Source organism: Chaetomium fimeti, assembly GCF_033439085.1.
Source record: "Chaetomium fimeti strain CBS 168.71 chromosome Unknown B0H64scaffold_3, whole genome shotgun sequence".
Lineage (NCBI taxonomy): Eukaryota > Fungi > Ascomycota > Sordariomycetes > Sordariales > Chaetomiaceae > Chaetomium > Chaetomium fimeti.
In genome coordinates, this window is record NW_026944331.1 from 848972 (window position 1) to 874731 (window position 25760).

Consider the following 25760-nt stretch of genomic DNA (forward strand, 5'->3'; position numbering starts at 1 on the left):
GTTGTGTGACGAATGGAGTTTGTACGCGGGTCAACAATTTCTACCTCTGGGGGAAAACGTGGTGGGGAACTTGAAGGGACGAAGGGAAACAACACAGACACGACAGAGCGGCGGCTTCCTGCAGGGAACTGTAGTGGTCTGTGCGCCAAGACAAGCTTTCCGATGTGGCAGAAAGCACTTCCGCCTACTGTACTTGGATTAGCGTGCCAAGAATGTAGAAAGCGAACCGCGATAACAGGTTGCGGGTTTGCGATAGCCTCCTTTTCGCGATTTCCCCTCGACGAGCCGACGAGCCGACGACGACGGCGACGACAAAGCGCCTCTCTCAGAACCCCGAACACGGACCGTACATATACGCGCCCCCGCCATGGACTTTCTCAAGTCGGCTGTTGCCTCGGCGATGGCCAAGGGGCCGCCGTTCCCCTACAATTTTGGCGACAAGGTCGACCTCGACCCCTCCATCTGGACCCTCCACAACGGTACACGACGGGTATGCGATAGAACATGGCTATTATGCTCCGGAAAAATAGGGAGAACCGTTCGGCTGACGCTGGGTTGTAGGAAGACGGCTCAAACTGCAGCATCTTCTCGTTCGATATTACCACCAACCGCTCCGCCCTGCCCCTTGCCAAGAACGCGCTGAAAAAGCTACGAACACTACGACACCCCGGCGTCATTAAGGTTCTAGACACGGTCGAGGTACGATGCGCACCGGGTAGCCGAGCGTAGCCTGGGGCTGATAAATTTGAAAAAGACAGATTCATACATCTACATCGCGACAGAGCGCCTAGTACCTCTACGGTGGCATGTCAAGCGGAAGAGTCTCAGTCCCGAAACGGCGAAATGGGGCCTTTACAGCGTCGCGGTGCGTCCAGAGAAACACAATCGGATATTGAAAACCCCGGGCCTGGGCTAATGAGGAGGACAGAGAACAATCAAGTTCATCAACGACGAGGCATCGTCCGTCCACGGTAGTCTCAAGGTTGCCTCTGTCTATACGACTGAGAGCGGCGAGTGGAAGCTCGGCGGTTTTGAGGTGCTCAGTAACGTCAAAGACGACGAGGCCGTAGTATATGTGGGTCTTAGCCTCCCCTTCCATTCGGTGCTGTCAAGGCTAACCAACCCACCAGACCTACGGCAGCCTTGTGCCGGACTCGGGACGGTACACACCGCCTGAGCTAGCAAAGTCGGGGTGGGATGCCATCAAACGAAGTCCCCACTCGGCCGTTGATGCTTACGAGTTCGCCGCCCTGATCTTCGAGGTCTTTAATGGCGCTTTCAACGGCGGCGACCAGGCGGGCCAGACCAAGAATGTCCCACCCAGCATGCAGTCGAGCTACAAACGCCTAACCAACGCCAACCCCAAGGCGAGGCTCAGCGTCGCCCATTTCCTTGAACAAGGCCGCCGGAACGGCTCATTCTTCGACTCGCCACTCATCAAACTCACCGACGGGATCGAGAACTTGGGTGTCAAGTCGGAGGAGGAACGGGAAGCCTTTCTAGAGTGAGTGTTTGATTTTTAATCGCTCGTCTAGACCTTGTGTGCTGACGAATCCAGCGACCTGGAGCAACTTACGGACGACTTCCCTGAGGACTTCTTCAAGATGAAGGTGCTTCCCGAATTGCTAAAATCAGTAGAATTCGGCGGCGGTGGCCCAAAAGCATTTGGAGTAGTCATGAAGATTGCCACCAAGTTGTCAAATGAAGACTTCGAGGCGAAGATCACTCCCGTCTTGATTCGGCTGTTTGGCAACCCCGACAGGGCCATCAGAGTGTGCTTGTTAGACAACCTGCCCCTGATGATCGATCGACTGTCACAAAAAATTGTCAATGATAAGATATTTCCTCAGATAGTGAGTTGGTCTGCTTCTTTTGTGCAGTTCGATACTTATTCGAGTCTAGGTTACCGGGTTCACAGATGTTGCGCCCGTCGTCAGGGAACAGACACTAAAATCTGTACTCACGCTGATCACCAAGCTCTCAGATCGGACCATTAACGGTGAGCTGCTGAGATACTTGGCCAAAACCGCCAACGATGAGCAACCTGGCATCCGCACCAATACAACTATCTGTCTCGGCAAGATTGCCAAGTACCTTGGGACCTCCTCGAGAGCCAAGGTTCTGATCGCCGCATTCACGAGATCACTCAGAGATCCTTTTGTTCACGCGCGGAATGCGTCTCTCATGGCGCTCTCCGTGACATCAGACTACTTCTCCGACGAGGACTGCGCGCTCCGCATCGTGCCCGCCGTCTGCCCCTCGCTTATCGACAAGGAAAAGCTCATCCGCGACCAAGCGAGCAAAACCGTCGACGTCTACCTGGGCAAGATCAAGAAAGCGGCAGCCGGCATGCCCGACTCGGTTCTCCCACCCGAAAGCGCCGTGTCTGCCGCGGGCGGGCCCAGGATGAGCACCCCGCAACCGGCCGAGTCAGCGGCAGCCTCCTGGGCGGGCTGGGCCATCTCTTCCTTCACGAACAAGCTATCCACCGCAGCAGGCGAGATCCAATCCTCCCCCACCCCCGTCAACGGCTCGGCCGCGGCGCCGCCCCCGCAACGGCCCGCGACGGCATCCCAAACCCCCTCCACATCCTCCGCCTCCAACCTCCACCGCCAGGCCCTCAAATCCCCAACCCCGTCCGCGTCCCTCGCCTACAAAGACCCCTTCCACGACGACCCCCCACAAGAAGAAGACGACGACTTCAACAACGACGACGCGGCCGACGCGTGGGGCGACATGGACGACATGGCCGACGACGACGGCAACAACGACAACGACAACGACAGCACGGGCGCCGGCGCGGCGGGCTTCTTCGCTGAGCCCGACAACAACAACACCAGCAACAACAAACCCACCAAGTCCACAACAAGCACAACCACCCTCCCCAAACGCGAAACCAAACCCGCCAGCGCGAGCGCGACGCCCTTCGACGACGGCTCCGAGCCGGACTTCGCCGGGTGGCTGGCGGCGCAGGCGCAGAAGAAGACGGGCGCCAAGGCGCTGCCGAAGGGGCTGGCCAAGTCTGCTGGTGGTGGCAGCGGTGGTGGGGCAGCCGCGAAGAAGACGGTTGCGGCGAAGCCGAAGACGGTGGCGAAGAAGATTGATATGAAGCCGAAGCAGACGGATGAGGATGATGGGTGGGGTGGGTGGTGAGATTTGCTTGTGGAAGCTGGGTTGGTTGGGTTACTTGGGTGGTTGGGTTACTTGTGGGTTTGCGGGCTTGGGTCCGGGAGGAGGATATAAAGGCACATACCTGGGGAACATACACTTACATGGGATGGGGGTGGAGAGTGATGATATTCTCAGGGGGTAATGAGGGACGACAAGTTGGTTTATAACGGCACGCGTGGCGTTTGGCGCGGTGGATTTGGGTATAGAAGTGTTGTGTAGCCGGATATTGAGCCATTACATTCTGGAATGAGATTCGAAAATCCTTTCTATGTACCCAGGCGGTTGGTTGAAAACAACCATGCGGCATACGTAACTAGAGGAGGAAGACGTATGCGAAATGGGTCATCATCCATGAACTGAACAGCATTAAAAGAGTATATATAAACCCTTCGCATCGGCGCTGGTGCCATGCGAAAAACAATCCACGTGCTGAAAATCATCCTAGCCAGCATCTTCCCACTTCAGAGAAATACCACCAAACTCGACCATGAAAGATACCGCTGAACACGGGGCTGGAACATATATCTGATTAAATTACGGGTCCCCGCTCCCACACCGGTTTCGGGAGCGGGACGCGCAGCGGGGCGGATCGGGCGATGGGCGACAAACGGGGGTCGGCCCTGTGGTTTACACCCATAGCCGTCGTGTGCTGGTAGGACAGAACCGGAGCTGCGACCGCGGGGGGTAGCTGCGTGGAAATCAGCGCCCCCGAACTGTCCGGCTGTTGCTGGGCTGGGGGCCTGGAGCCGGAGCCAAGCCCAGAGGGTTGGCGGCGCTGCTGCGAAGCTCTGCGCACTGGGGCCCTGCGCTGCTGGCGCTGCTGGGGTTGCCGGCGCTGGATCTGGTGGCGCTGGACCTGTTGGCGCCTCTGAGCTTGAGGCTGCTGTCCGGAGCCCGCGCGGGACTGGGCGTTTTGGGCGCCGCTCTCAGTCTCGAGCGTCATGTCGGTCTCAAAATTGACTTCCTCCTCGGACGGATCCTAGCGGGTCTCAGAGTAGTCGTTAAGCGCGACGCAGACGGCGCCGCGGTGGTGGCCGTTGTACTGGCGGATAATCTGCTGCGTGTGCAGCTCCCACAGGCGCGCATAGTGGTCGCTGCATGCCGTCACGAGGTAGGCACTGTCGGCGCTGAAGGCGCAGTCCCAGACCCAGCGCTGATGGCCCGTCAGGGTGGCTTCGAGTGGAAAGGCGCGCGGCTCGGCGTTGGGACCAGCCGGCTCCATCTCTTTAACCTCCCAGATCTTGGCGGTATGGTCGGCGCTGCATGTGGCCAGCTTCTTGACGTCGGGGGAAAGGAGGATACGAGTGATGTACTCCTTGTGTGCCGAGAAGTGGGTCATTGGGACAAGCTGGGTGCGCTCGAAAGCTTGGACAAGTTGCCAAACAAAGACATTACCCTACGGCGGTCAGTTCGTGTAGCACGCGGGAAAGCAGCAAAACAGTACATACTGCATTGTTGGCTGCACAGAGGAGAGTGCCGTCAGTGGCAACGGTGACACTCGACACAGAGACCTCTTCCTCGGGAATGAGTTGGTGGGCGCAGGTATTCTCAGCCAAATCCCAGAGCCGAATGCTGCCGCTCCTATCGCAGCTGATAATCTCGCCCTGGTTCGGATGGATAACGACATCATTGACGGGGGACCCGTGATTGTAGCTCCGCTGGATCACGCCGGTGCGCGTGTCCCAGATCTTGACGGTGCCGTCCTCGGAGCTCGTGACCATCCATTTGCCGTCGCAGTGGAACGCCACGCCCGTGATGTTGCCCGTATGGCCCTCGAAGACGGAGGTAGGCGCGGGGTTCGTAGAGCGAATGTCGAACAGCTTAACGGTGTGGTTTCCAGCAGCCGCGAGGTGGCGCTTGTCGGGGGAGATGCACAGTCGGTTGACCTGGGAATCGGGATGCTGAATGGTTCGGGAGCAGATTCCAGAGAGTGCCTCCCAGAACCTGCGAAGAGTGTCAGCGGAATGCTGCGATTATTAAGACCACATCGAGCGTTAGGTCCGGACGCGCTTCAATAGCACGGGCATACCTGATGGTGTGGTCGTAACCAGCTATTTCGATGCATCAGCAACCAGCATTCTCAAGGTTCCTTGGAGTTTATTATGGCAATTGCCAATAGGTTTGGAGGTTTGTCTTACCTGTGCAAAGTATGACCGACATTGTGGCGACAGCTAGCAGCCCATAACCGGCTCCAAGAGCACAAAAAGAGGGATTTCAGAGAGATTCGGTTGTGGAGCAGCACTGCCGATGTTATCACGTCGAGGGCGAGGCTGAATCCGCCGTGCTCCGGAACGGAACTGGAAGTTCGCGACGGGGTTCTGGAACCTTGAATTAGCGGGGCCACAGTGCACAAGACCTGGGCTTGGCGGAGCTGCGGGGGTCGGAGTCTCCCAGTTCGGGGCTTCTCGTATGTACATAACTACATACAAACTTCCCGATCATCATCCAAACGCGGGACTTCAGAATCTTTTGAATCGAATTTTGGGAGACTCAATTTTGGGGGTATTTGAATTTCGGCTCATGCATTCTTTGAGTGGCAAATCCCTGTCTCTCTCCCTTTATTTTACCTGGATTTCCAAAATTCTTCCCTCATCTCAGCTGGGTCTCAATTCGTACCAACCTATCTGGCAGTGGGCACTTGCTCCGAGAACCTAGGTACTTTTATATCCCTATTCCTCTCACTTCTTCTTTCAACTAGCCCGGTGCATCTCAGCAGCTGCGGAGTGAAGAGCCCTCAAGTGAGGGAAAAGCTGGTGGCAGGTGCTTGACTCAAAACTCCGGCGTTACATTCCCAGCCATTTTGTGGTGGCCGGAATGAGCAAGATGCATCTGTTGTGGAAACCCAAACCATCACACTTCTCACTTCTCACATTTCCTGCCTGGTCGACACATCGAGGGGGACGATGGCGTCCAATCGGCTTCGTCATACAGGCTCCGGTTCTGTGGCTTGCTGATGCTGTGTCGCCCCGGTAGCCCTTCGGGGCGCCGGCATCACTACCTACGCAAGCATGTTGGAGTTCAACGTCTTGCTTCAGGACGTCTCGAACAGATCAGATCGCGCTGTTTTGGATATTAGCTTGTGGTGGTGGTGGTGGTCACTGCTGCAAGTCAACGCACAGCGATCGGGCCGCTGCAAGATCGGCCACCTTCGATCGAGCAATCTGACAACGGGTCAGCCGCAAGGCGTCGAGTGATCAGCCTTCTTACTTCACTCACGCGAAAAGGCTGGCTAGCCTTTTATGCCCCGGTCCCTAGTTTCGGTCCCTGGGAAATGGCCTACTGCGGAATGAGAGCAAGTCGAACATGCCGAGGACGAAGATCTTCAAATCATGAACACGACACCTAGACCGGACTCCTACCAGCCCCGCCGCGAGTGATGTACATACCTATATTCGGTACCCCTACCCTAGCACTACCAGTGAGGTCGGAAATACTTTACCAGTTTTCCTTTGCCGACAAAGATACCAGGCGAGGATGCCCACGGATAAACTCGCGGAGAAGAAACAAGTGTTTAAGTATACACTCGATAGTGAATGCTAACGTGCTAATAGCTTCTAGGAGAAAGTCAAAGAATAGCCAAAATGACCCCATAACGCTCAAATACTATGCAAGTGCACTGAACCCTCATGGGCCCGAGTCGAGTGACCCGGCGCCGTTCATAAGCAAGATCCCGTGTTCAACAGCGCCTGTAAGTTTGGCCATCAAAGAAAACAAGAAGCCGCCAAAAGAGAACCTCGCCCCATCGCCCCAACTTGCCCAAATCGCCTGTTCACCTAAACCTACCTGAGATAGCCTATCGCGTTTCCGAACTCAGCCATGGCCCTGGAGCCTGAGCTATCATCTCCGTATACTTCTGCGAGGAACCGCCGCCGTCTAGGAGTTCCTGTGGCCATAAGATGAGCCGTCCGGCGAACAAGCGGATAGGGCAACTTGCATCCCATGCGACTGTAAGTGGGTGCATGGATACCATGTCAACCCTGTTCCATTGCAGCGATAGCAGCCTCTACGCTAGTCAGCTCCATCATGAAGGCTAGAACGAGGGCCAGAGTCATACATTCTCATGCTTGCCCCGCATGAAGCACAGTTCCCCGGCTGGTACAGGTGGCCGTCGCTGAGCCGGACGCAACCACAAGCCTCGGACTCCATTAAATCAGGTATATCGTGGTGAGGGATACTATTGGTACTGACGACGGTGTGGATATTGCGATAGTATGAGCAGCCTGATACTGAAGATGTACTGGAGTTTCATGGCACCGGAAAACCAACAACCAGGGAGACGAACCAGTCTTATATAGACACGGTCTCCTCCCTGGGGCGTCGAACCGTCGATTCCTCTACCACGAGGGTTACGAATGAACTTACCGCCAACCGCGATTCGCACGCCTGCCCATTATCGGATCTTTTGATCTCCCACCAGCCAATAACATCCCCAAAACAAACAGGACAGAGGGTCTGCTGATCATGGTTATACGCCAAGCCGAGCCATCCCAGTACCGTTACCCATATGCCTCCGGCCTGTGAAGATGGCACGTTTACCAAGACGGGTGGTGAGACATTCAGGAACCTGGGGGCCGCCCACGCTCAGAGTCAACCCAGAGCGGTTAACCGAGTCAGGATGTGTTAAGTTCACCCTTGCCTAGAGTGGCATCTGTGTCCCCGACTGCCTTGTCTACGCTCCGTTACAAGCTTGCTGGAATGATGGCGATCGATGCATGTGAGTTGGCACACCCATACAATGGTCAGCTCGCTGAAGCCGAAATCCTGCGAATCCCATGCAACCAGCCGCAGCCCAAGCCTCGAGACTGCCATCCTTATAGGCCGCCACCTTTTTGGGCTGCTGCCAACGAACATTTCCTGTCCTTCGACAAGGCAGAGAATCCCACCTGCGGCTATCCGCATGCTCCCTTGGACGATAGAAACCGTCCACCGGCCCCAAGAGGTGGCGCCCAAAGGCCGTGTCAGGTCTCATCGAGGACGTATTGCAACACCCCTTTCTCTTCCCCGCACTTGGCTTCCAAGTTGAGCACGCAGTGAAGCTAACGACGGGTCGAGGCCGTCCCTTGCTTTTCCTGTTACTACGCTAGCGGCCACGGAGAAAAGCGAGGTATACATGCAGAGGCCCGAACCTGGTTCCAGAGCGCCGGGTTCCGTTGCCCTTTCAGCGAGCCCATATCACCCACCCACCTTACACCTACTTGCACGCTCATTACACGGAGAGATGGCTCCAAAACGTAGGGCATGCCGGTGAAACAATCAGGCTAAAGGCTCTTTACTCTCAGCGAAGATGTTTTTATGGATTGGGTGGGTGACACATGTTTCCAAGGAATTCTGCAGGAAGACTCGCGATCTTGTCCGAGGGCGCTTCCGCCATGGCTCTCCGATGGGTCTCTCTCTGGGCAGCTTCCGCAACGTCCGAGTCACCCAAGCCGGAAAGCAACTGCCGATAACTTCTCAGCCACCGGTCCTCGCCAGTATCTTCGGATGGTATTCGAGATGGGCTCCGTGCAACCAATTCAAGCACGTCATCGCGAGAAAACGCTATTCGTTACCAAAGCCGGCCTACCGCGCTAGCAGTACGTGACGAGGATCCACGATGTACAGGACGACGTTGTCATGTGCCGGCCGGCCTTTCACAGTAATCCCTATCAATTGGGGACATATCTCGGTCATTAATCCTGAAAGCAAGTCCCGGAGTTGCCTCATGGAGATTGAACCAGCCGGACGAGTCAGGGCCGCTCGGACTCAGTACTCTCGTGGTCATTAGCAAGGATAGGGCCGCTTCCATTCGGGGCCGGTAGCATCAGAGAGACTCCGTGATGTCCTCCGATATAGCCCCGGGAAATGGGACAGCCGAGAGCCCAAAGACCTGGGAGAGAGCCACCCCCGCCGATAAATGTGGTGTGTGGGAATAATATGTCACACCGGTCCGGCTCGCGAGGCTCGATGAGAAAGGTACCAAGGAAAAAGGTGGGAGGGGACTGGGCCAGGAAGCGAATGCGGCTGCTGCAGCCGCATCAAGACCAGTCCCAAGAGCCCAACCCCAACATGGATACTCCATGTCGGTCTGCAAGCTTGTCACCCTCAGGAGGGCCATCGTGAGCGGCATTTTGCGTCATAATTACCATTTCATACTTCACATTATCTGATATTGCCATCCTCGCCCCTCACCACTTCACCCCTTAGCCCGTCTCGACCCGTTTCCCCAATGCTGCCACTGCAAAAGAGTGACCCTGTCTGAGTGGGCGACAGGTGCGGACCGATCCTGCAAGCCCAACACGTGTCTCCGCATTCGCATTCTGACATGTCGTCCTGTCTTGGGTATCACATCGAATGTTCGTTTCTTACGTGCATACTGCACGTACTCTCCTTCCCCACGTCTAGCATGGCATCGACGCCAGGTCCGCGGCTATCATTTGGAGGTGTCCAGTCAAATTCATGTCATGGAGGCAGGAATGCATCTCCCGTTTATGGAAAGCCGGAATCAGGAAAGATAATCACGGTTATCGCAGGTGGAACAAAATGGCAAACGACCTGCCGATGAAGCGAACGCGGAGAAACAAGCTCACCGGTCGCGATCCTTCCGCGACTTTCCGTCATGATACCCATCCCTGAGCAAGTCCTTCTCTCAACTGGAGGTAACACCACGTATGGGGCGGATACGGGGGCATCACTGCCACCAAACCCGCGGTGGCATTCTTTTCCGGTTCGCCGCGGGATGCCGGTTCAGCGGGCCCTTTCCTGCGCAACCTAGGATTCACAACGGGGCATTTTCTACGTTCACGACATATCGGACAGAAGCCACCGAGCTTTCTTACTCTGTCATCTTCCCGATGCTGCCATAGCCTTACCGGCTGCAGGGACTTCGGGCCACGTTACCACGAACACCGGCAGCCCGTGGCCTTTGTTGACGCCGCTCCTCCCGAAGTGCCGCTCATCGCGTGCATAATCGACAGCAAGGGTTCTTCGGGCCCTGCCTTGCCTGCTGCTGCTGTCTCCCCCCTCCCGTCCCGCACATGCAAGCGGGCGTCGGTGGAAGGCAGGGAGCAGCAACATGGTTGTCGCTGTTGTTGTTATTATTATTATTGGTGGGCGGCTGCCGAAAACCTGGGGTTGAAGGGGGTGACAAAGTGGTACTTCGGTATACTTTTTCTTTCTCTCTCTCCCGTTGTCGTGGCTCTCCGGGCCGGCTCCGATATCTCATCTTGCTCCCTCTGCGCCCTCCCGTCGTCTCGGCGCCCTCCCGTCTTCTTCTTACCCTCCCGTATCTTATCCTCTCTCGCCCTCATCCCTCCATGGCTTGATGTGATGTCGTACGCAACGTTGCAAGGCGGAAAGGGGCACGCGCGATCTGGGGCACTCCGTGCTCCCCGTCGGAGCCTGTGTAACCGCGCGACGTCGCGGTCCGCGGTTATCTCTCTTGTCTTGCTCTGCCTTTCTGCCTTGCCGAAGTGGCTGGCTTGGTGTCACGGCGGCTCCGGTACACGGAGGCGTTCGGTGTAGACGGCGCGGAGTTGCCTTTTGTGGAAGGAGCGGAGGGAAGCCTCGTTGCCTATCTCCGGAGGAGCGGGGGATTCTGGTGCGGGATCGGGATCGGGTCGTGCTGGTCAAGTTGGCCTGGTTGTGGGTTGGGAAAGAGAGGGGCGGGTAGACAATCTGGCAGGTTGCTTTACTGTGGATGGGAAAGGAAGCGTTGCCTCTCTGGGTACTGAGACACATCCCATTTCTTCTTCAATATCTCTCCATTTCTCTGGGCCATCCGACTTTATCGTCATCACCTTTTTGTTCTCGTCAAGTTATCCAAGGTTCAGCTATTGCGCGCGATATGTCGATAGTAAAGGTTCACTCGACTCTCTCACGTCTTTCAGACAACTACTCCTATTGTTTTCAGCTCAGACCCAACTTAATGACCCCCGGGCCCGTCATTGGCGGCAACTACGGAACGTGTATGGACGTCTCCCTGCCCGCCTAGGTCTGTTCACACTCCTGCCCGGGCAGCTAGAATACTCCTCCGTCCGAAGCGGTTCGGCAGGAGTAGACAGGCGGTCACTCAACCCTGATCACCTGACCATACGTGCCACCACGCTCCTCCTAGGGAGGCAAAGATCGGGCTTGGTAGAGCCATGAGCTCGGTGGTGTGGACCGATATTGCAGCCTTTTTGAACGGCACCGGGTCGAATCAGATATATGCCACATTGATAGTGGACAAGTGCAGTAGGCCATCTGCCCTTAACCAAGCCTGTCGAACCCAATTAAGAAAAGAACGCAGATGACCATTATAGTACCTGATAGAGAGAGCGAGTATACCGATCGAACCTAACACGTACAAAGAACGATAGTATGGGAAAGGAAATGAGATGAGAGCCCAAGTTCGTCATCCACGACCCTCAAAGGGCCGAAGTAAGTTGGCAGTGAGCGCCCCATATCCGTCCGTGATGCCACCCGCCAGACCATGCCATAACCTTGTCCTGCTCCCATACCGTTTCCCCTTGCCCATACCCCATCGCCAAGGCCGTGCCAGACCAGACCCGCCCGTCATGATTGCATTCCGTGTCCCTAGACAAAGTAATAGGAGATGAGCCGTGTGCCGAACGCCTCCCGTTTCCCTTCGGCCGCCTCCTCATTCGGAAAGGCTCCATGTGGGAAAAGCAAAAAAAAGGAAGTCAAGGAAAATTCGGGGAATAGTAAAAAAAGAAAAAGGGTGTGTCGTCACCGGCGCCGAGATCAACCGAATGTAGGGGCGGTGTATATGAGCGTGCCAACTATCATGGCCCCAGCCGTGACGCCGCCAAGAGCAGCATATCCCAGACGCTCTGCGACACGCATCATACGCGCTCTCTTCACAGGCCTCTCGAGAGTCTGCGGCTCTCTGGTCGTGGAATGCTCACCGTCGTGGTCCGACGGCTTGGTAGGCTCCTGAACGGTCTCCGCTGGGGGCTCGGGGTGCGTGTCGGGGTGCGTGTTCCTCTCGTCGATAGACGGGTCTGGAGAAGGTATCTTAGAGGCGGATTCAGCCCACCGCTCCTCAGCATCGGTGGTGTCTGAAATATTTTCTGCTTTTCGCTTTGCCTTTCGGCCTACTTCCATTTGCTCCAATGACCGCTCGGGTTTGTCAGAGGGGTTTTGCTGGTTCGCGTTGACGATGTCCGATATGCCTACGTATGTCCGACGAGAGCAACCGTACACTTCCTCGCTGATGCTCACGGGCGAACCTGTAGTCCGAGGCTCGCATGGCGTAAATCCACAGAATGGGCCGGATTCGACAGGGTCAGATAGATTCTCCGCGGACGGCAAGATGAAGGACGACGTGGCCGGGTGCGCCGCCGAGCTGTAGTTGCCCAGTCCATCAACAGGCTCGTACTCGTTGCAAAGATCTTGCACGGATGTCGGTCGCTGGCATGTAGCCTTCTGCGCCCCCAGAGCCATTTTATTGTCTTCTCTCGCCAGGAAGTAGTCGATCTTTCCGGTCCTAGCACCTAGCACCGCAGCCGCCTCTGTTGCCGGGGACGAATGTGATGGCATCGTTTCCTCATGTCCAAGGCCCGGGGTTGGCTGCCGTGGTTTGTCGCTGTTCAGCAACCAGTCGATACTGGCGACAGTGTTGGCCCCGGGGACAGTCTGACTTGGGTTGGAAGGCGCGGGCGAGCGTGACAGAGAGTCGATTAACGGAACGATTTCCGGATACTCCAGAGATTGGGGATGCTGTGACGAATATTCCCAAGCAGTGTAGGCTAGATGACGTCAACGAATAGACCTGGGGGAAAACAAACCAAAGTGAACTTACCGGTCCTGGAATCCAAGTCTAGGCTACCGTCGTCCGACACGTCCGACGCGTCCGACGCCTCAGACCCATAAGCATAGCCGGCCTCGACAACTACATTATTCTGTATGTCATCGTCCGTGCTAACGCTTTCCATGTCCTCGTCGCTCACGCCTTCGTCGAAACTATCCATCTGACTATCGGAGTCTTCGTCCGGGTAATCGATCTGGCTGTCGTCATCAGTGCGTTCACTGAGGCTCTTGTGATCGTCTTGCTCGTCGTCCTGCCCGTCGTCCCGCCCGTCGTCTTGCTCATCGAATTCGTACCAGCCGTGTTTGACGCCCGTCTTCGGGGATCCGCTTGATTCAAGTTCGGTCATGTCGTCAGATACGAGAGTTCTGTCTCCTGGATTCGCGTCGGCCACGGGATCCTCAAGCTCATAGTTGGTTGATAGATCATAAATGACGTCCTCTGCCGTCTCATCTTGGCTCTCGACAAAGCTAGCCGATTCCCGGGCGTCCTGGATGCGGTTCTGAGAGCCGCACGGCGTTGACATGTTAAAGGAATGTCGAGGCCGATAACCGCTAAGTGCGCCGGTCAAATCGATGACTGGCGTCTCAGGTCTGGTGACTTGGGCGGGGATGCTCTGTGCCGCAGGATGGGACCTGTTGGAAGTGATCATCACAACGCTGTCGCTGGATTGAGAATCATCGAGACACTCGTCCTCAGACTCGTCAGGCACCTGGAAGGTGCTGGTGCCGTCACTAGGAGACGGGTTAGCAATCAACAGACTAGAATGAACGGACAAGCTCTTACCGCGTGGGAAATTGGACGCCGACCTTGACCGTGGTCGGGACAAATTGCTCGTTGCCCCGCCAGATCGGTGAACCAAACTGTAAGACATCTCCATGCCGTAACTCGACATATTCATCGGCTGAGATACGCTGGCCACCGTTCAGAAATGTTCCGTGGAGCGAGCCCAGGTCCTTGATTTCAATCTTCTGTTCGACAGTTAGGACATCGATAAAAACTGGAAACGTGCGGCAGCGTACCTTATCATCCATCTTGACCGATAATCGGGCATGCAGTCTGGACATCACCGGGCTATCAAACCACGCGTTTTCGGCGCTCGCGACAAAGCCTTTGGTGGATATTTTGGAAGCCCGTCCGATCGTGATAGTGTCTTTGCCCTGGTGTAAGGTGATGCGGCGTTCGGGAAACAGGATATCGCCACCTGAGGACTGAGCTGCGGAGAGGCGGAGCACCACTAGAGTCGGGACGTGTTAGTACGGAGGCTCGAGGTCTAGAACGGCAGGAACTGGGGTGATGACGAACCCGATTTGTGAGGGTCGACCGGAGTGCTCATCGTGAGTGATGCGGGCCCGAGGACCTCTCGAGCGTCGCGTGGACTGTTTTAACGAGTCGAGCTCAAAGTCAAGTGCAGGTAATGCCGTGTTGCAGCGGATTCCACGTTCGAGTGAGCTCGGCTGCGGGTGGGTGCGGATTGACGAGTTGTTGGTCGGTGTGCCACGGAGAGTTGTCCGCTTAAGTCTCGTGCAAGTGCCCTTCTCGAGGGCACTACGAGTCAGCGGTTCAACGAGAGTTTTCGGTGCTGGCGGTTTGGATTCGAATAAAATATTCAGAAATGGGGGCTTCAAAGAAGGGACGGGAGTGTCAAGTGTTGGCTCGAGGTAATCAGGCAGGAAGGAAGCCCTGCAACGGTTTCGGAAGGTGGGGTGCCCAGGCAGAGACACGGGGTCGACAGCCGTAAGGCTGCACTGGTCGGTTGCGATATGATTGCAGATGAGGGGATGGCAGAGTGATTCCTGCCAACGGAGTCGAGATTCCCTTTTACCACCATGGAGGAAGGAAATGCGTAGCTGGATTCGAGGGACGGTCAGTTATAAATGTTGCGGTCATGGGATCGGAGTTCTTGGGCAACGGCGGTGCGGGTGCGGGGCTTGCGATAAGATCGGGAAGCCTCAGGCGCCGAAACAATGAATTTCACACAAGTCACAACCCAAAACATTCCGGTCCACAGATTAAAGTATCATCTATACAAGTGATAATTACGGCGTAAACGAGACAGAACACTTCCATTCTTTACGCAGTATTCCGCACATGCCCGAGCAAGGCGCATGGAGAGGTGCCGCCCACAATCTTATCGTGATGCTTCCTTGGCTCCTGGCAATGGCCCCACTCTCGCATGGTGGTTGGTTGACTGGACCCCCAAACCACAGCGAAGCTGAGAGGATGATTGCTGAACAATGCTCATAGGTACTTGGCACCAGAGTCTTCGGCTTTAAATGAACGGTATAGAAGATTATTTTGACGAGAGAGATCAACTAAGAGGTTGCTCGTGGCCCCCCTAGCCAGACTGCTCACATCCAGGATGTCCCGCGGGGTCCAAGGATTGGCCCAATTCGGTTAGCCAACATGCAACCACTTTAACTCCCGACCATGGAAGTGCCAAGGTTTACCAGGTGGGCTCGTGGGTAGGTGGGATGGACTCTGGGCACAACTCCCTTCCACAACCTCAAACCTCGTCGAGTGGCTCGAGTGTAAGAAACAGCAAAAAGACAAGGAAAAAAAAAAGGAAGAACGATAGAGGCTAGAGGATAGGAAATGAGAAAAAAAATAACGTCAAATAAAAGTAAAGAATGGGGTGACGATTGGAAGATGAGGCATGGTGTGGCGTGTCTGCTTGTTTGGTCGCTGTCTCCAGGCGACAGACGCCCAGGCTGCCTGGGCCAGGGTGCTTGACCCCGCCATCAACGTCAAACCTGGCCCTTGCAGCGGGTGGGTGGCGCTTTCATGCGTCACTCTTTGGGACCTGGTCCACAAGCCCTGTTCATGTGCAAGTTCCGTTTCTGCCGCGTCTGACAACCTGGAAGGAAGGCTCTGGCTCTCTGGGTCGACTATTTATGTTCATGTCCCGAGGTCACTCTCCTTTTGTTCTGGTCCAATTCAGTCGAAATCCGGACTCGGAAGGCATTACCTTTGTGATTCATTAACGTGTGTTCAAGCGACCGAAGCCACAGACGGGACCACACCTTGTCTTTTTTCTAACTCTCTTGTTATTTATCCTCATGGATTATCACCCGCCGACTGCAAACACCCGACCGCTCCGAGAACTCACGCAACACTCAGTTTCCGCCACCCATATTACTTAATCCAACCAAGTACCTACCTAAACACGCACGGCAAGGCCAGGCGCAGGTCCACCACACACCACGCAAATCACCTGGTATCGCCTTTTTCAAGGAACACTTGCAACACATCAATAGAACATGTCTGAACTCCGAAGACGCGCCCTTGGGTCGGGCAAGACGGTATCCCGCAAGGCCCGCTTGAAACCAGAGTCTGGCCTCTCCTCGACGAACCATTCTCCAAATGGCTCCCCGGGAAACTCTCGCGTAGGCTCGCGGGCCAACTCGCGGCCTGGCAGCCGCTACGCGTCGGAGGATGAATTTGCTAGCGACTCGGAGAACGACGACATCATGACCATGAGTGCCAACTCGGTCGACGGAGATGAGGATGTAGGAAGCACTACGACATGGGTCGAGCGGCTTCAGGACCGAGTCACAGAGCTCCAGGACCGCAAGCGCAGCAGCGTACAGGGACGTGAAGCTACGCTCGGGGGATACAACCACCTCTTGAAGCACCACTTTGCCCAGAACCAGCTCCAGCGATCCGTTGCCGAGATCATGCCCGTTTTCCTCAGGGAGATCAAGAGTGGCAGCAGCGACGAAGAACGCCTACGGGCTCTGAAGGCCTTCACTCTGACCATCCTCACCTGTTCGTCGGATACCGTTTTTGAGCAAGCATTGCCGATACTGAAAGCGGCATGCCACGACGCGGAGGAAGAAAACAACAAGATTGAGGCGATCCACGCCCTCTGCATCGCTGTCACTTACGGAGGAGGGTCGAACGAGGCTGCAGAGGAGGTTCTCGACTTCCTCATGGAGATTATCGAAAGCGATGGCCACTCGGTCACCGCGGCAGACAACGCCGCAGTGGTGACGGCGGCCCTCCAGGCCTGGGCATTTGTGGCGAGCCATCTGGATGACCTGGCGGCCCAAAGTGAGACGGCCATCGAGGCATTCATGGAGCAGCTCGACAGCTCAGACCCCGATGTTCAGACCGGCGCCGGAGTCAACATTGCGCTCCTCTTTGAGGCTGCCCGTGATTACGAAGAGGAGACGGGTGAGAGTTTCGACATGCAATACAACCAGCACCGGATAATGACCCGGATGGCCGAAATTGTTCGCGACTCGTCAAAAGCCGTCTCCAAAAAGGGACGGAGAAACCTGCGTTCCAGCTTTTCCAGCATTGTCACCTCGCTCGAGCGTGGCAAGGGGCCGGGCTACTCCACGGCCGGCCGGTCGGGGCCGAACCCGCACACGGGCGGGTCCAGGACCGACGAACAGGGCGATTTTAGAGAGTTTGGGTATCGGGAGAAGATTCGTATCTACAACCAGTTCCTGCTCATCGACACCTGGTCCCTCCATACCAGAGTCGAGATGCTCAAGATCCTGCTTGGAGGCGGGTTTGGAATCCACTACTTGGAGAACCCGGTTGTCCGAGATATTCTCAGCAGCGCCGAGGTTGAGTTCATCTCGGAACGGAGGCCTAAGAAGTAAACCAGTTGCGAATTTCGGGACTGTGCCGTCATTGCTGTCTAGTAGAACTTTCCTTTGGGCGTTTTGGTTAGGAGACAACCCAGGGTTTTTTGGAGGTGCCTTGCCCCAGACCGTGTCTTGAATCGGAGGGCCTCATGTATGTTTTCTTTGGAATTATGCTCTATGGTCTTGTGGCCAAAACAGCCGATAGTTTTATTTAGAAGGAATACCAGCGTTGATACGATGTTGTAGATGATATAGTTGACCACTGCTTGATAACCGCGGTTTGATACCAAGTGTCAACTGGGACCGTCTTTCCAATATTGGTATATATCGATGAAGTACCCTCTAATCTCTGCTTTCTATTTTGTCTTCAATCCGTGGCTGATAGTCTTGCTATTAGTTAACTCGGTCTGTAATAACCTGGGACCACCACTTCTCATCTGTAAGTTTACGCTATGTTTCACCGAGGCGAACCCCATAGCGCCAACCTCGCATCCAGTTCTATGAAACATGGGATCAGCCTTTTCTCGAAGATTGTCGTTCCACAGCGGGGGCGCGATTAGGTAGCATAGCAATAACAACGGGACCCTGAATCTGAGCTCGACTTTAGCGTCTGGCTTCATCGGACCTGGTCCCTGATGACGAAGTCGAGGACCCGGGATCTTGCTGCAAACACACGGACTCGAACAAAACGATTGGCAACTAGGTTATTAAGAAAAAGGGAAGCAGCGCAAGCGTCATCCATCAGCTCGGGTTGACGTCTCTCAAGCGGCGAACCGTTTGTCCCCAATATTGACTTCGCTAGATTGAAAACGCTGCTGGAACGGACAACCCGCGTTTCTCTCGTTTGGGAGGCATTCGGAACGAGTGGTTGGGGTTAGTTCAGTCATGTCCTTTTGGGCATGATTTTGGGATTTTGGGGGCGTGACGGTGGCGGGAAGCGGGAAGCGGCACCCTTTGGGCCAAGAGATCGCCCGGTGGGGTCTCCCATCTCGAGCGGAGCAGGGCCAACAGCCTGCCCAGTTCGTCTCTTTCGTGGGATCCCACTTCCTTGAACAAGCAGTGCCCTGCCGGTTTTTTTCTTGGCGGGAGACGGAGCTGAATGTCAACAAACCGCCAACCCAGCCTCCTCGATTGTCGAATCCCGACATCTGCATGCTCGTCCCCTCATTCGGTTTTTTCCCCTTCCTTTGGCACTGGGCAACACCATCGCAGGAACAAATTAATACCTGCATCTGCGGGACGTGCTCTCGGGGTTCCAGTTGTCTCATCTTTTTCGACGCCTTCCCGCGTGCTTGGCTCCACAGCCCATAACTTCCCCTCCGAGCACTGCCTGCGCCTGCAGCAACCCGTGAGCCTCGTCGTCTCTTCTCTGCTCCGCCGTTTCTCAAGCTGCACGTTGCTGCACCAGAGACCCCAGACTCCACGCGCAATTGGCCGGCTCCATCCAAGCACCGCCAGCACATCAAGCAATCCTGGCCACTCCTGGACCATAACAAAGCCTCCCATAGGCCCCTCCTCGGGTCTGCAGAGCAGACGGAGGCCGACGTTTTACTGCAGAGAAGCAAGTCAAGGAAGGAGAAGAGCCTGCCTGCGCGCATTGCGCAAATCCGCCACTTCTCGTCGCCGCAATCCCGGGAACGGTTCTCTTGGGCCATCGTCCACCACTCCTCGGCGCACGTCTCGATTGTCCCCTCCGAGGCATCACCAACAGCCGACCACCCCGTCTTTACTGCAAGTCGCCAAGTCCCCCGACGCTGCGATTGGATCTGCCGTCGCAGCGGCTTGCCCCGCTCTTCCGGCGCCCTGTGGTTGCCGCTTCAACAACGCCCCGGCCTGTGTCTTGCGCCCGCCTCTCGCTTTTTGACAGGCCGCCTCCCCGATCGCCCATTGTTTTGTGCACCCGTTTGCAGTACGTACGATCATCGCACTTCCATTCTTCCAGTGTCGCCTCTCAGGGCGCCCTCTTCTCGTTTTACCGGCGGACGGGCTGTGCGACATTTCCCCCCCCTCGAGGCTTGCTTGCCTATGGGACGACTGCCTGCTCACATTCCCCACGTTGTCGCCAGATTTTCCCGCATCCGATGCCATCTTGACGGAAGTCGGTCGACTACGAATATTTGCTCTGGATACACTGCGTCTTACTTTTTTATTTTTTCCTTGTTTTGTAGCTGGCCTCTGATTTCCAATCCCGCTCGTCTCGAAACGGTCGGCGAGGGACTCCGTGGAAGGGACTAATTGGACGACGGACCGAGGGCCCGCTGATACCTAACCAACTAATAGCTGCCCACTGGCTCTCGACGCAACCATGGGCATCGGGAGCAAAAAGAGATCTGCGCCGCCGCCGCTGCCCGCGCCCACCGAAACCAATTCGACAATTATGACCGGCGCCCCAAGCGACTACGTTGCAAGCGACTACGCTCTCAGCGACTTGGGGACCGATGTGTCCAAACCCGGAGACGACAAGTCCACCTACTCGCTTCCCGACGACGGAACCCCCGTCACCATCAGGACGGGGCATCGGCAAAGCAAATCGCAGACCTCCCTGCTGATCGAATACTTCGAAGGTGGCAAGACGAGCAGTGTATCTGGCACAAGCTCGAGGAAACCGAGCGTCCGCGTCCGCGTAAGACCGAGCAGCAAGCACCGGTCCAGGGGCGGATCGGATCGGGATCGCATCAAAATCACACAATCAAAGACGAGGAAATTGAGCCCTAATCGTCGATCCGTGCCTGCTCGCAGCGAAGTTGAGGATCTCTCGGTCCTCAGCGGCGACATGGAGGATGCGGGCTCGTATGCCTCGGCGACGGAGGAGAGCAACGTCAGCCGGAACCCCATCGACATTGAGATCGATCGGACCGGCAACCCTCGCCGTCGCCGCCCGGCGAGCCCTCTAATCCCGGCGACTGATAGCAAAGCCAGCTACCAAGACCCCGCCATGAGTGAGATTTCAGCCATCCCGGCCGACAGTTTTCTTGACGGGTCCGGACCGGCCACGTCATTTGGAATGTCCGAGGCCAAGAGTACCAGGAGCAGGAGCCCTTCCCGCACAAGCGACTATCTCGTCGGCGCTGCGGCGGGGCTGGGAGCTGCTGCCGCCGCCGATAAGCTCCGGAGTAAGAGCCGCGAGAGTCGTGCGGGCCGTGAGAATCGTGAGGACCGCGAGCGAGACAGGATTTCGGTATCCAAGACCCGAGACAAGGACAGAGACAGGGACCGCAAGCACAGGTCGAGCAAAAGCCGGACGAGTAGCGTGTCCAAAGACGAGAAGTATTCTGAGCGCGCAAAGTCACCACGGAGAAGATCCAAGGGGCATAGCGAGTCACTCATTTCAGGAGTAGATTCTAGCGTGGTTTCCGCCTTCGCACCAAGTCATCGGTCTATGGACCAACACTCCATCCGGTCCGGCGCTTCGAAGGCGTCGTCGATCAATAACCCCAAACTACTTGAGACGGTGGAGGACGCCATTCGCCGCCTCATCCTCCCAGAGCTCAACGCGTTGAAGAGGGAACAGAGCCGGCGCGGGACTCGCCGCGACTCGACCACATCCAGCGCAACCACAGCCTCGAGGGATGAGTTCGCGAACGATAGGCGACGGTCTGGAGCCATTGATAAGAATATTGTCACGCCGCGCGACAGCATGAGGAGCAAGGAGAGCCGAGATCGCGAGGCCCGCAATGACTTTGACGACAGCAGCGCCCTCAGCCACGATTCTATTGACGACCCTGACCCGGACGACACCCCGGGGCGCAGCACAGACCGCGTTAAAGCTGCCGCAGCCGCCGGTGCTGCCATGGGTGCGGCCGCTATCGCTGCTCAAGAGATACTACAATCACCTTCCGACGACAAACAACGCTCCAGGCGACGTCGCAGAGCTGAGATGCGGGGTCGCGGCTCCGATCATGTTTTGGAGGATGAGGAATCGGAACTTGGGCCGCCGGCTCCGCCGATGCCGCTGATGAGCGACATTCAGGCTTCTGACGTGACGAGGGCATCTATCCTAACTGCCGACACCGACCGGCCACATTCCGCAAGCGAAGAGCTCACACCCGGCCGTGAAATACCCCAAGATCAGCTCTCTTCATCATCAACCCCAACTCCCACCAGAACACCAATCACCCTGCAGTCATTGGGGACTCAGCACGCTAATATTTCTCACGGGGATCTTAAGACGTTGCCCCATCAACGAACCGGACAATGGGATGAATTCATCATTGATGACAACGGGAAGCGGGTGCCTTCACGTGCCTCCAAACATTACCAGGAAGACGAGGAGGAGGCCGAGGACCCCGATTCCGCTCCGGCATATGCCCCCGACAGCCCCTACGACTATTACAGCACCCAGGATGTGCCTCCCCCGCTGAAGTACGTACCATACCAGCCGGAACGGCGCGGCCTGAGCCCGATCCCAAGTATTTCTGGTTACACGGAGACTGGAAGCGAGATTCCGCACCAAGAGTCGCGGGCTTCACACCGGACGGCCGATTCTATCTTATCGACCGGGAGATCTCTGCGACAGGACGGGCCGACAGACCGTGGGATCGACGACGACCGGAGTGTCAGAAGCTCGGGTATAAACCAGGACAATGGCGTGAGCCCAATGGGCAGCGAACTTGACGGCGTCCCGTCTGGGGACGCTGTCCGTGCCGTGGGCTTTAACCCTGATTTCGTTCACCCCGCCGGTATCGAATCCAACGTCGCTTCTCTCGTCGACGGGTCGATGCTTGAGGGCTCCGCCTTGACGGGCTCCTCTAGTGCGGTCGGCAACCAGCTGTACAACGGACGCCAGTCGATGGCGACGCTCGACGAGGAGATGTCTCGCGATCCGGGCACCCCGACCAAGCGCTCTGTGGGAAGTCACCGCGACTACGCAGAAGAGCGGGGGAATACTCCCGCGTCTGGGAGCCACCGGTCGCGCGAGTTTGTCGAGTATGAACTCGACGAGTATGGCCAGAAGGTGCCTCAGACCACCTACCGACAGTCGCCGACCATGTCGGAGGCGGCAATCACCAGCGCAGCGGTCGGTGCCGCTGCCGCCGTTCTCCGGGCACAGAATGCCAAGGGACAACAGGTCATTGCAGATGACGAGATCGACTTCCAAGGGGCGGGTGTTCAAAGGAACAAGTCGTTCAAGGAGCGCACACAAAACGGGCCGCGCCCGGGCATCGACACTGCCAGTGCCGAGAGACTAGTCCACGGCGAGGATCAGCAGCAGCCCAAGCTGGGTTTCAGCGGCCTGCCGGATCTTAATGACCCGATGCCGGAAATTGGCTGGCAAGAAGAGGATGACCTGCTCACTAACCCGTCGCTTCTCGGCGGCGAGGGAGGTCGCGATGAAGAGGAACATTGGGCTGGCGACGCCACACCCCGGCAATACCCCAAGCACCATCTCGACGATATTGAGTACCAGGGCCTGGACGGCGGCCACGCTTCACCGGCATTGCCTCAACAGAGAAGCGGGCATGACCTGGGTATGGCCGGTGCCGCTGCGGCGGTGGGTGCGGCAGCAGGTATGGCGGCGGCCCAGAGCCACAGCCGTCAAGCGAGCCAGGAGCATGATGAGTGGTACAGGACGTCCGAGGACAAGAAGCGCGATACCCTCGTCACCAACCCCTACGAGGGATCCAGCCCTATCGCAAACATTCCCGGTCTTAACACCAATCTACTTCCAGGCTTCGATAACGCGGGCTTTGGCGACCTCTACGGCACCCGTAGCCCGATGGGCCACAAGGTGGATGAGGGCTATATCTCGCAGGGCCCCAACAAGACGCCTGACCTCCAGGGCGGTGTGAAGGGCAAGGGCGTGGACTTTGACGTTGCCCCGGGCGCTGGCGGCCCGAGCGTTGAGGATCCGTTCTACAACACTCCGAAACACACCCGGCACCTCAGTGGCATGTCCCAAGGAATGGGCTCCCCGATGTATGATGCCGCTACTGGGACTGGCATTGAGGGGATCGAGTCTACGGACATCATTGCCTTGATGCAGCACGTGAGTATTTATTCCTACCAGTCATTTGCAAGTTACTAACGTTGTGTCAGTTGATGGTTCGTGATGCTCAGCGCAGCGCACGCGACACGGAGATTCTGGTGACTCTGGTCCGTTCCGCGACCGAGATGCGCAATAACTTTGAGGAAGTCAAGCGGCTGCTCGCCGACACGGAGGACGTTATCATTACCGAGGTCAAGGAGAATACCGATAAGTCAGTCCAGCGCGCCATCAATGGTCCGCGGCCGTACCCCGGCAGCGTCGCGCGCTCGATCCAGAACGTCTCGCAAGCGCCCACGATTAACGGTGATGACATTAACAACAAGAGGAGGAGCATTTTCCGTCGTGCGCTGAAGGGTCTAAGTGCTAAGGGGACCAACGACCTCGGCAGGATCGAGGACATGCTCATGCAGCTTCTTACTGAAGTCGACGTTCTCAAGACGCAGACCGCGCCGGGCATCCAGGGAAACCAGAGCACCCATGGCGAGCAATTATACGACCACATGGAGCCCGATGTTCAGAGTGAACAGGACCACGGCTATGAGCCCGAGGGCATGGCCGGCACGTCAACAACGAGCCATGCTTCGCAGTCTGGCTATCTCTCGATTCAGTCGCGTGGCACGTCGGTCAAACCCGCATACGACCGCAAGGTCTCGGCGCACAGGATAAGCACCGTGCCCGAAGACAATGAGGAGGAATATGACCACGGGCGGAGGGATGACGAGCAACAGTTGAGGACGCCTGTCCAGGATCAACGCGGCAACTCAGTGCCGTTGGCCACCCCACCCGGTCCTGCGGCGCAAGCACAGACGTCGGTGAGCAACGAAAACACTCCCCGAACGGAAGAAAGTGGCAAGAAGAAGTCGAGATCTAGTTGGTTCCGCATCCCCAAGATCTCGCGGTGGTCGGAAACGACAGCGTCAAGCGGTGTGCAGACAGAGTCTCGCCACAGCAAGCAATCCAGCAAGGACGAGAACGCCCAGTTCCCCACCGGGCCGTCCCGCTCGGGGTCCTTGGACCACTACCAAGACAACCAAGACAACTACCAGTTCGCCCCTCCCCAGGCCGTCGAGACTGACAAGCTACATTCTGGGTTCTCGGAGACGGACCTTCCCCAGGGATACCGCGAGGATCATGACGCACAGATGTACGGGCAGATGTCTTCCCCGTCGCAGGCCGACGCCAACTGGGTGACCATGGGCATGACGCCCGAGGATCCCAAGTATAAGGCGCACCGCGACTCGCTGAACCTCGTGCACCCGCAACCGCGCCAGGGCCAAACCGAGCGCTTCAAGGCCGCGCTCGAGTCGCAAGCCCTCGGCTTCGACTCCTTTAGCCCTAAATCGGCCGACTGGGCCGGCTCCGTCACCAGCCTGAACCGCTATGGCCAGCAGCACCAGCACGCCGACAACTACGGCTCCGCCGGAGGTGACCAACACCACCACCAGCAACACTGGACCTCCTCCTCCCCGGCCACAGCCGGGATGACAGCCACATCCGGCGGCGCCCCGCCGCCCCGGCCGCCCAAGGAGGCCCTCGACAGCGACCTGCCGCCGTCCAGCCCCTGCCAGCTGACGCGCAGCGCGGCGGCCACGCCGCCGCAGAACAAGCGGCTCAGCAAGCTGCAGAAGAAGCAGGGCAGCCCGCTGCCGCACCACAGCGTGGAGAGCGGGTACGGCACCATGACGCACGGCGTGCCGACGGCCAGCTACATCAGCCAGAGCCACCACTCCCACCACAGCGGCAGCGGCAGCCACCACAGCGCCAGCAGCAGCACCCGCGAGGCCAACGGCGGCGCCAGCAGCCCCCGCCTCGAGAACCGCAACCTGAGCGGCGCCCTGCTGTCGGCGCCCGCCGGCGGTGTGAGCAGGCGGCCTAGTGGGCCGCGGCCGATGACTCCGACGGGGTCGGGGTCTAGGGCCAGTATGAGTGGGAGTGGTGGGTTGGGGGAGGAGAGGGATCGCCGGAGAGGTTAGTCTTTTTTTTTTTTTTGGTCATTCTCTTTTCCGGCTACTACTAGCTACCTTGTTTGTGATATGGGACTGACTTTAAGTGTGATGATGCAGATACCTTTGGCTCGCAAGACACCGAGACTTTCTAAGTGTGGAGGGTAAAGGAAAAAAGAAGAAAATGAAAAGAGAAATTGCGCGGTGCAAGTGAAACGGAAACGGACACGCGGACACACAGACGAACAGATAGGCTGCTGGCTTTGCCTTGGCTC

The 25760-nt window shown here is 57.0% G+C and overlaps 5 protein-coding genes across 5 annotated transcripts; 3 read left to right on the plus strand and 2 right to left on the minus strand.

Moving 5' to 3' along the window:
* The first annotated feature begins 232 nt into the window (after positions 1-232).
* B0H64DRAFT_110535 (armadillo-type protein) lies at positions 233-3211 on the plus strand. Its single transcript, XM_062797788.1, has 7 exons — positions 233-490; positions 562-699; positions 755-865; positions 929-1075; positions 1131-1504; positions 1559-1853; positions 1903-3211. The coding sequence occupies exons 1-7, from the start codon at positions 368-370 to the stop codon at positions 3151-3153; spliced, it is 2439 nt and encodes an 812-aa protein (XP_062660348.1). The 5' UTR covers positions 233-367; the 3' UTR covers positions 3154-3211.
* A 675-nt stretch (positions 3212-3886) lies between these two features.
* B0H64DRAFT_110520 (WD40-repeat-containing domain protein) lies at positions 3887-5540 on the minus strand. The gene is made up of 4 exons (XM_062797787.1): positions 5310-5540; positions 5201-5222; positions 4620-5115; positions 3887-4567 (listed from the first exon to the last, which is right to left on the minus strand). Exons 1-4 carry the CDS (start codon positions 5329-5331, stop codon positions 4151-4153), a joined length of 957 nt encoding a protein of 318 aa, XP_062660349.1. The 5' UTR covers positions 5332-5540; the 3' UTR covers positions 3887-4150.
* Positions 5541-11892: 6352 nt separating this feature from the next.
* On the minus strand, positions 11893-14294 carry B0H64DRAFT_440336 (uncharacterized protein; the record flags this gene model as incomplete). The annotated part of the gene is made up of 5 exons (XM_062806479.1): positions 11893-12899; positions 12953-13692; positions 13745-13929; positions 13981-14195; positions 14264-14294. The coding sequence occupies 5 exons, from the start codon at positions 14292-14294 to the stop codon at positions 11893-11895; spliced, it is 2178 nt and encodes a 725-aa protein (XP_062660350.1).
* Positions 14295-16080: 1786 nt separating this feature from the next.
* B0H64DRAFT_110714 (interferon-related developmental regulator-domain-containing protein) lies at positions 16081-17742 on the plus strand. Its single transcript, XM_062797789.1, has one exon. The coding sequence runs from the start codon at positions 16219-16221 to the stop codon at positions 17569-17571; it is 1353 nt and encodes a 450-aa protein (XP_062660351.1). The 5' UTR covers positions 16081-16218; the 3' UTR covers positions 17572-17742.
* A 1899-nt stretch (positions 17743-19641) lies between these two features.
* Positions 19642-25703, plus strand: B0H64DRAFT_110727 (uncharacterized protein). The gene is made up of 3 exons (XM_062797790.1): positions 19642-23542; positions 23593-25510; positions 25606-25703. The coding sequence occupies exons 1-3, from the start codon at positions 19862-19864 to the stop codon at positions 25638-25640; spliced, it is 5634 nt and encodes a 1877-aa protein (XP_062660352.1). The 5' UTR covers positions 19642-19861; the 3' UTR covers positions 25641-25703.
* The last annotated feature ends 57 nt before the right edge of the window (positions 25704-25760 follow it).

Bases quoted from the DNA above. Each gene is read 5' to 3' on its own strand.
- B0H64DRAFT_110520 (XM_062797787.1), bottom strand. From the start codon at position 5,331: ATGTCGGTCATACTTTGCACAG. The intron at 5,223-5,309 runs GTAAGACAAACC...GCATCGAAATAG, and splicing joins GTCGGTCATACTTTGCACAG to CTGGTTACGACCACACCATC. The intron at 4,568-4,619 runs GTATGTACTGTT...TGACCGCCGTAG, and splicing joins TCTGTGCAGCCAACAATGCA to GGTAATGTCTTTGTTTGGCA.
- B0H64DRAFT_110714 (XM_062797789.1), top strand. From the start codon at position 16,219: ATGTCTGAACTCCGAAGACGCGCCCTTGGGTCGGGCAAGACGGTATCC.
- B0H64DRAFT_110727 (XM_062797790.1), top strand. From the start codon at position 19,862: ATGGGCATCGGGAGCAAAAAGAGATCTGCGCCGCCGCCGCTGCCCGCG. The intron at 23,543-23,592 runs GTGAGTATTTAT...ACGTTGTGTCAG, and splicing joins TCATTGCCTTGATGCAGCAC to TTGATGGTTCGTGATGCTCA. The intron at 25,511-25,605 runs GTTAGTCTTTTT...GTGATGATGCAG, and splicing joins GGAGAGGGATCGCCGGAGAG to ATACCTTTGGCTCGCAAGAC.
- B0H64DRAFT_110535 (XM_062797788.1), top strand. From the start codon at position 368: ATGGACTTTCTCAAGTCGGCTGTTGCCTCGGCGATGGCCAAGGGGCCG. The intron at 491-561 runs GTATGCGATAGA...GCTGGGTTGTAG, and splicing joins TCCACAACGGTACACGACGG to GAAGACGGCTCAAACTGCAG. The intron at 1,505-1,558 runs GTGAGTGTTTGA...TGACGAATCCAG, and splicing joins GAACGGGAAGCCTTTCTAGA to CGACCTGGAGCAACTTACGG.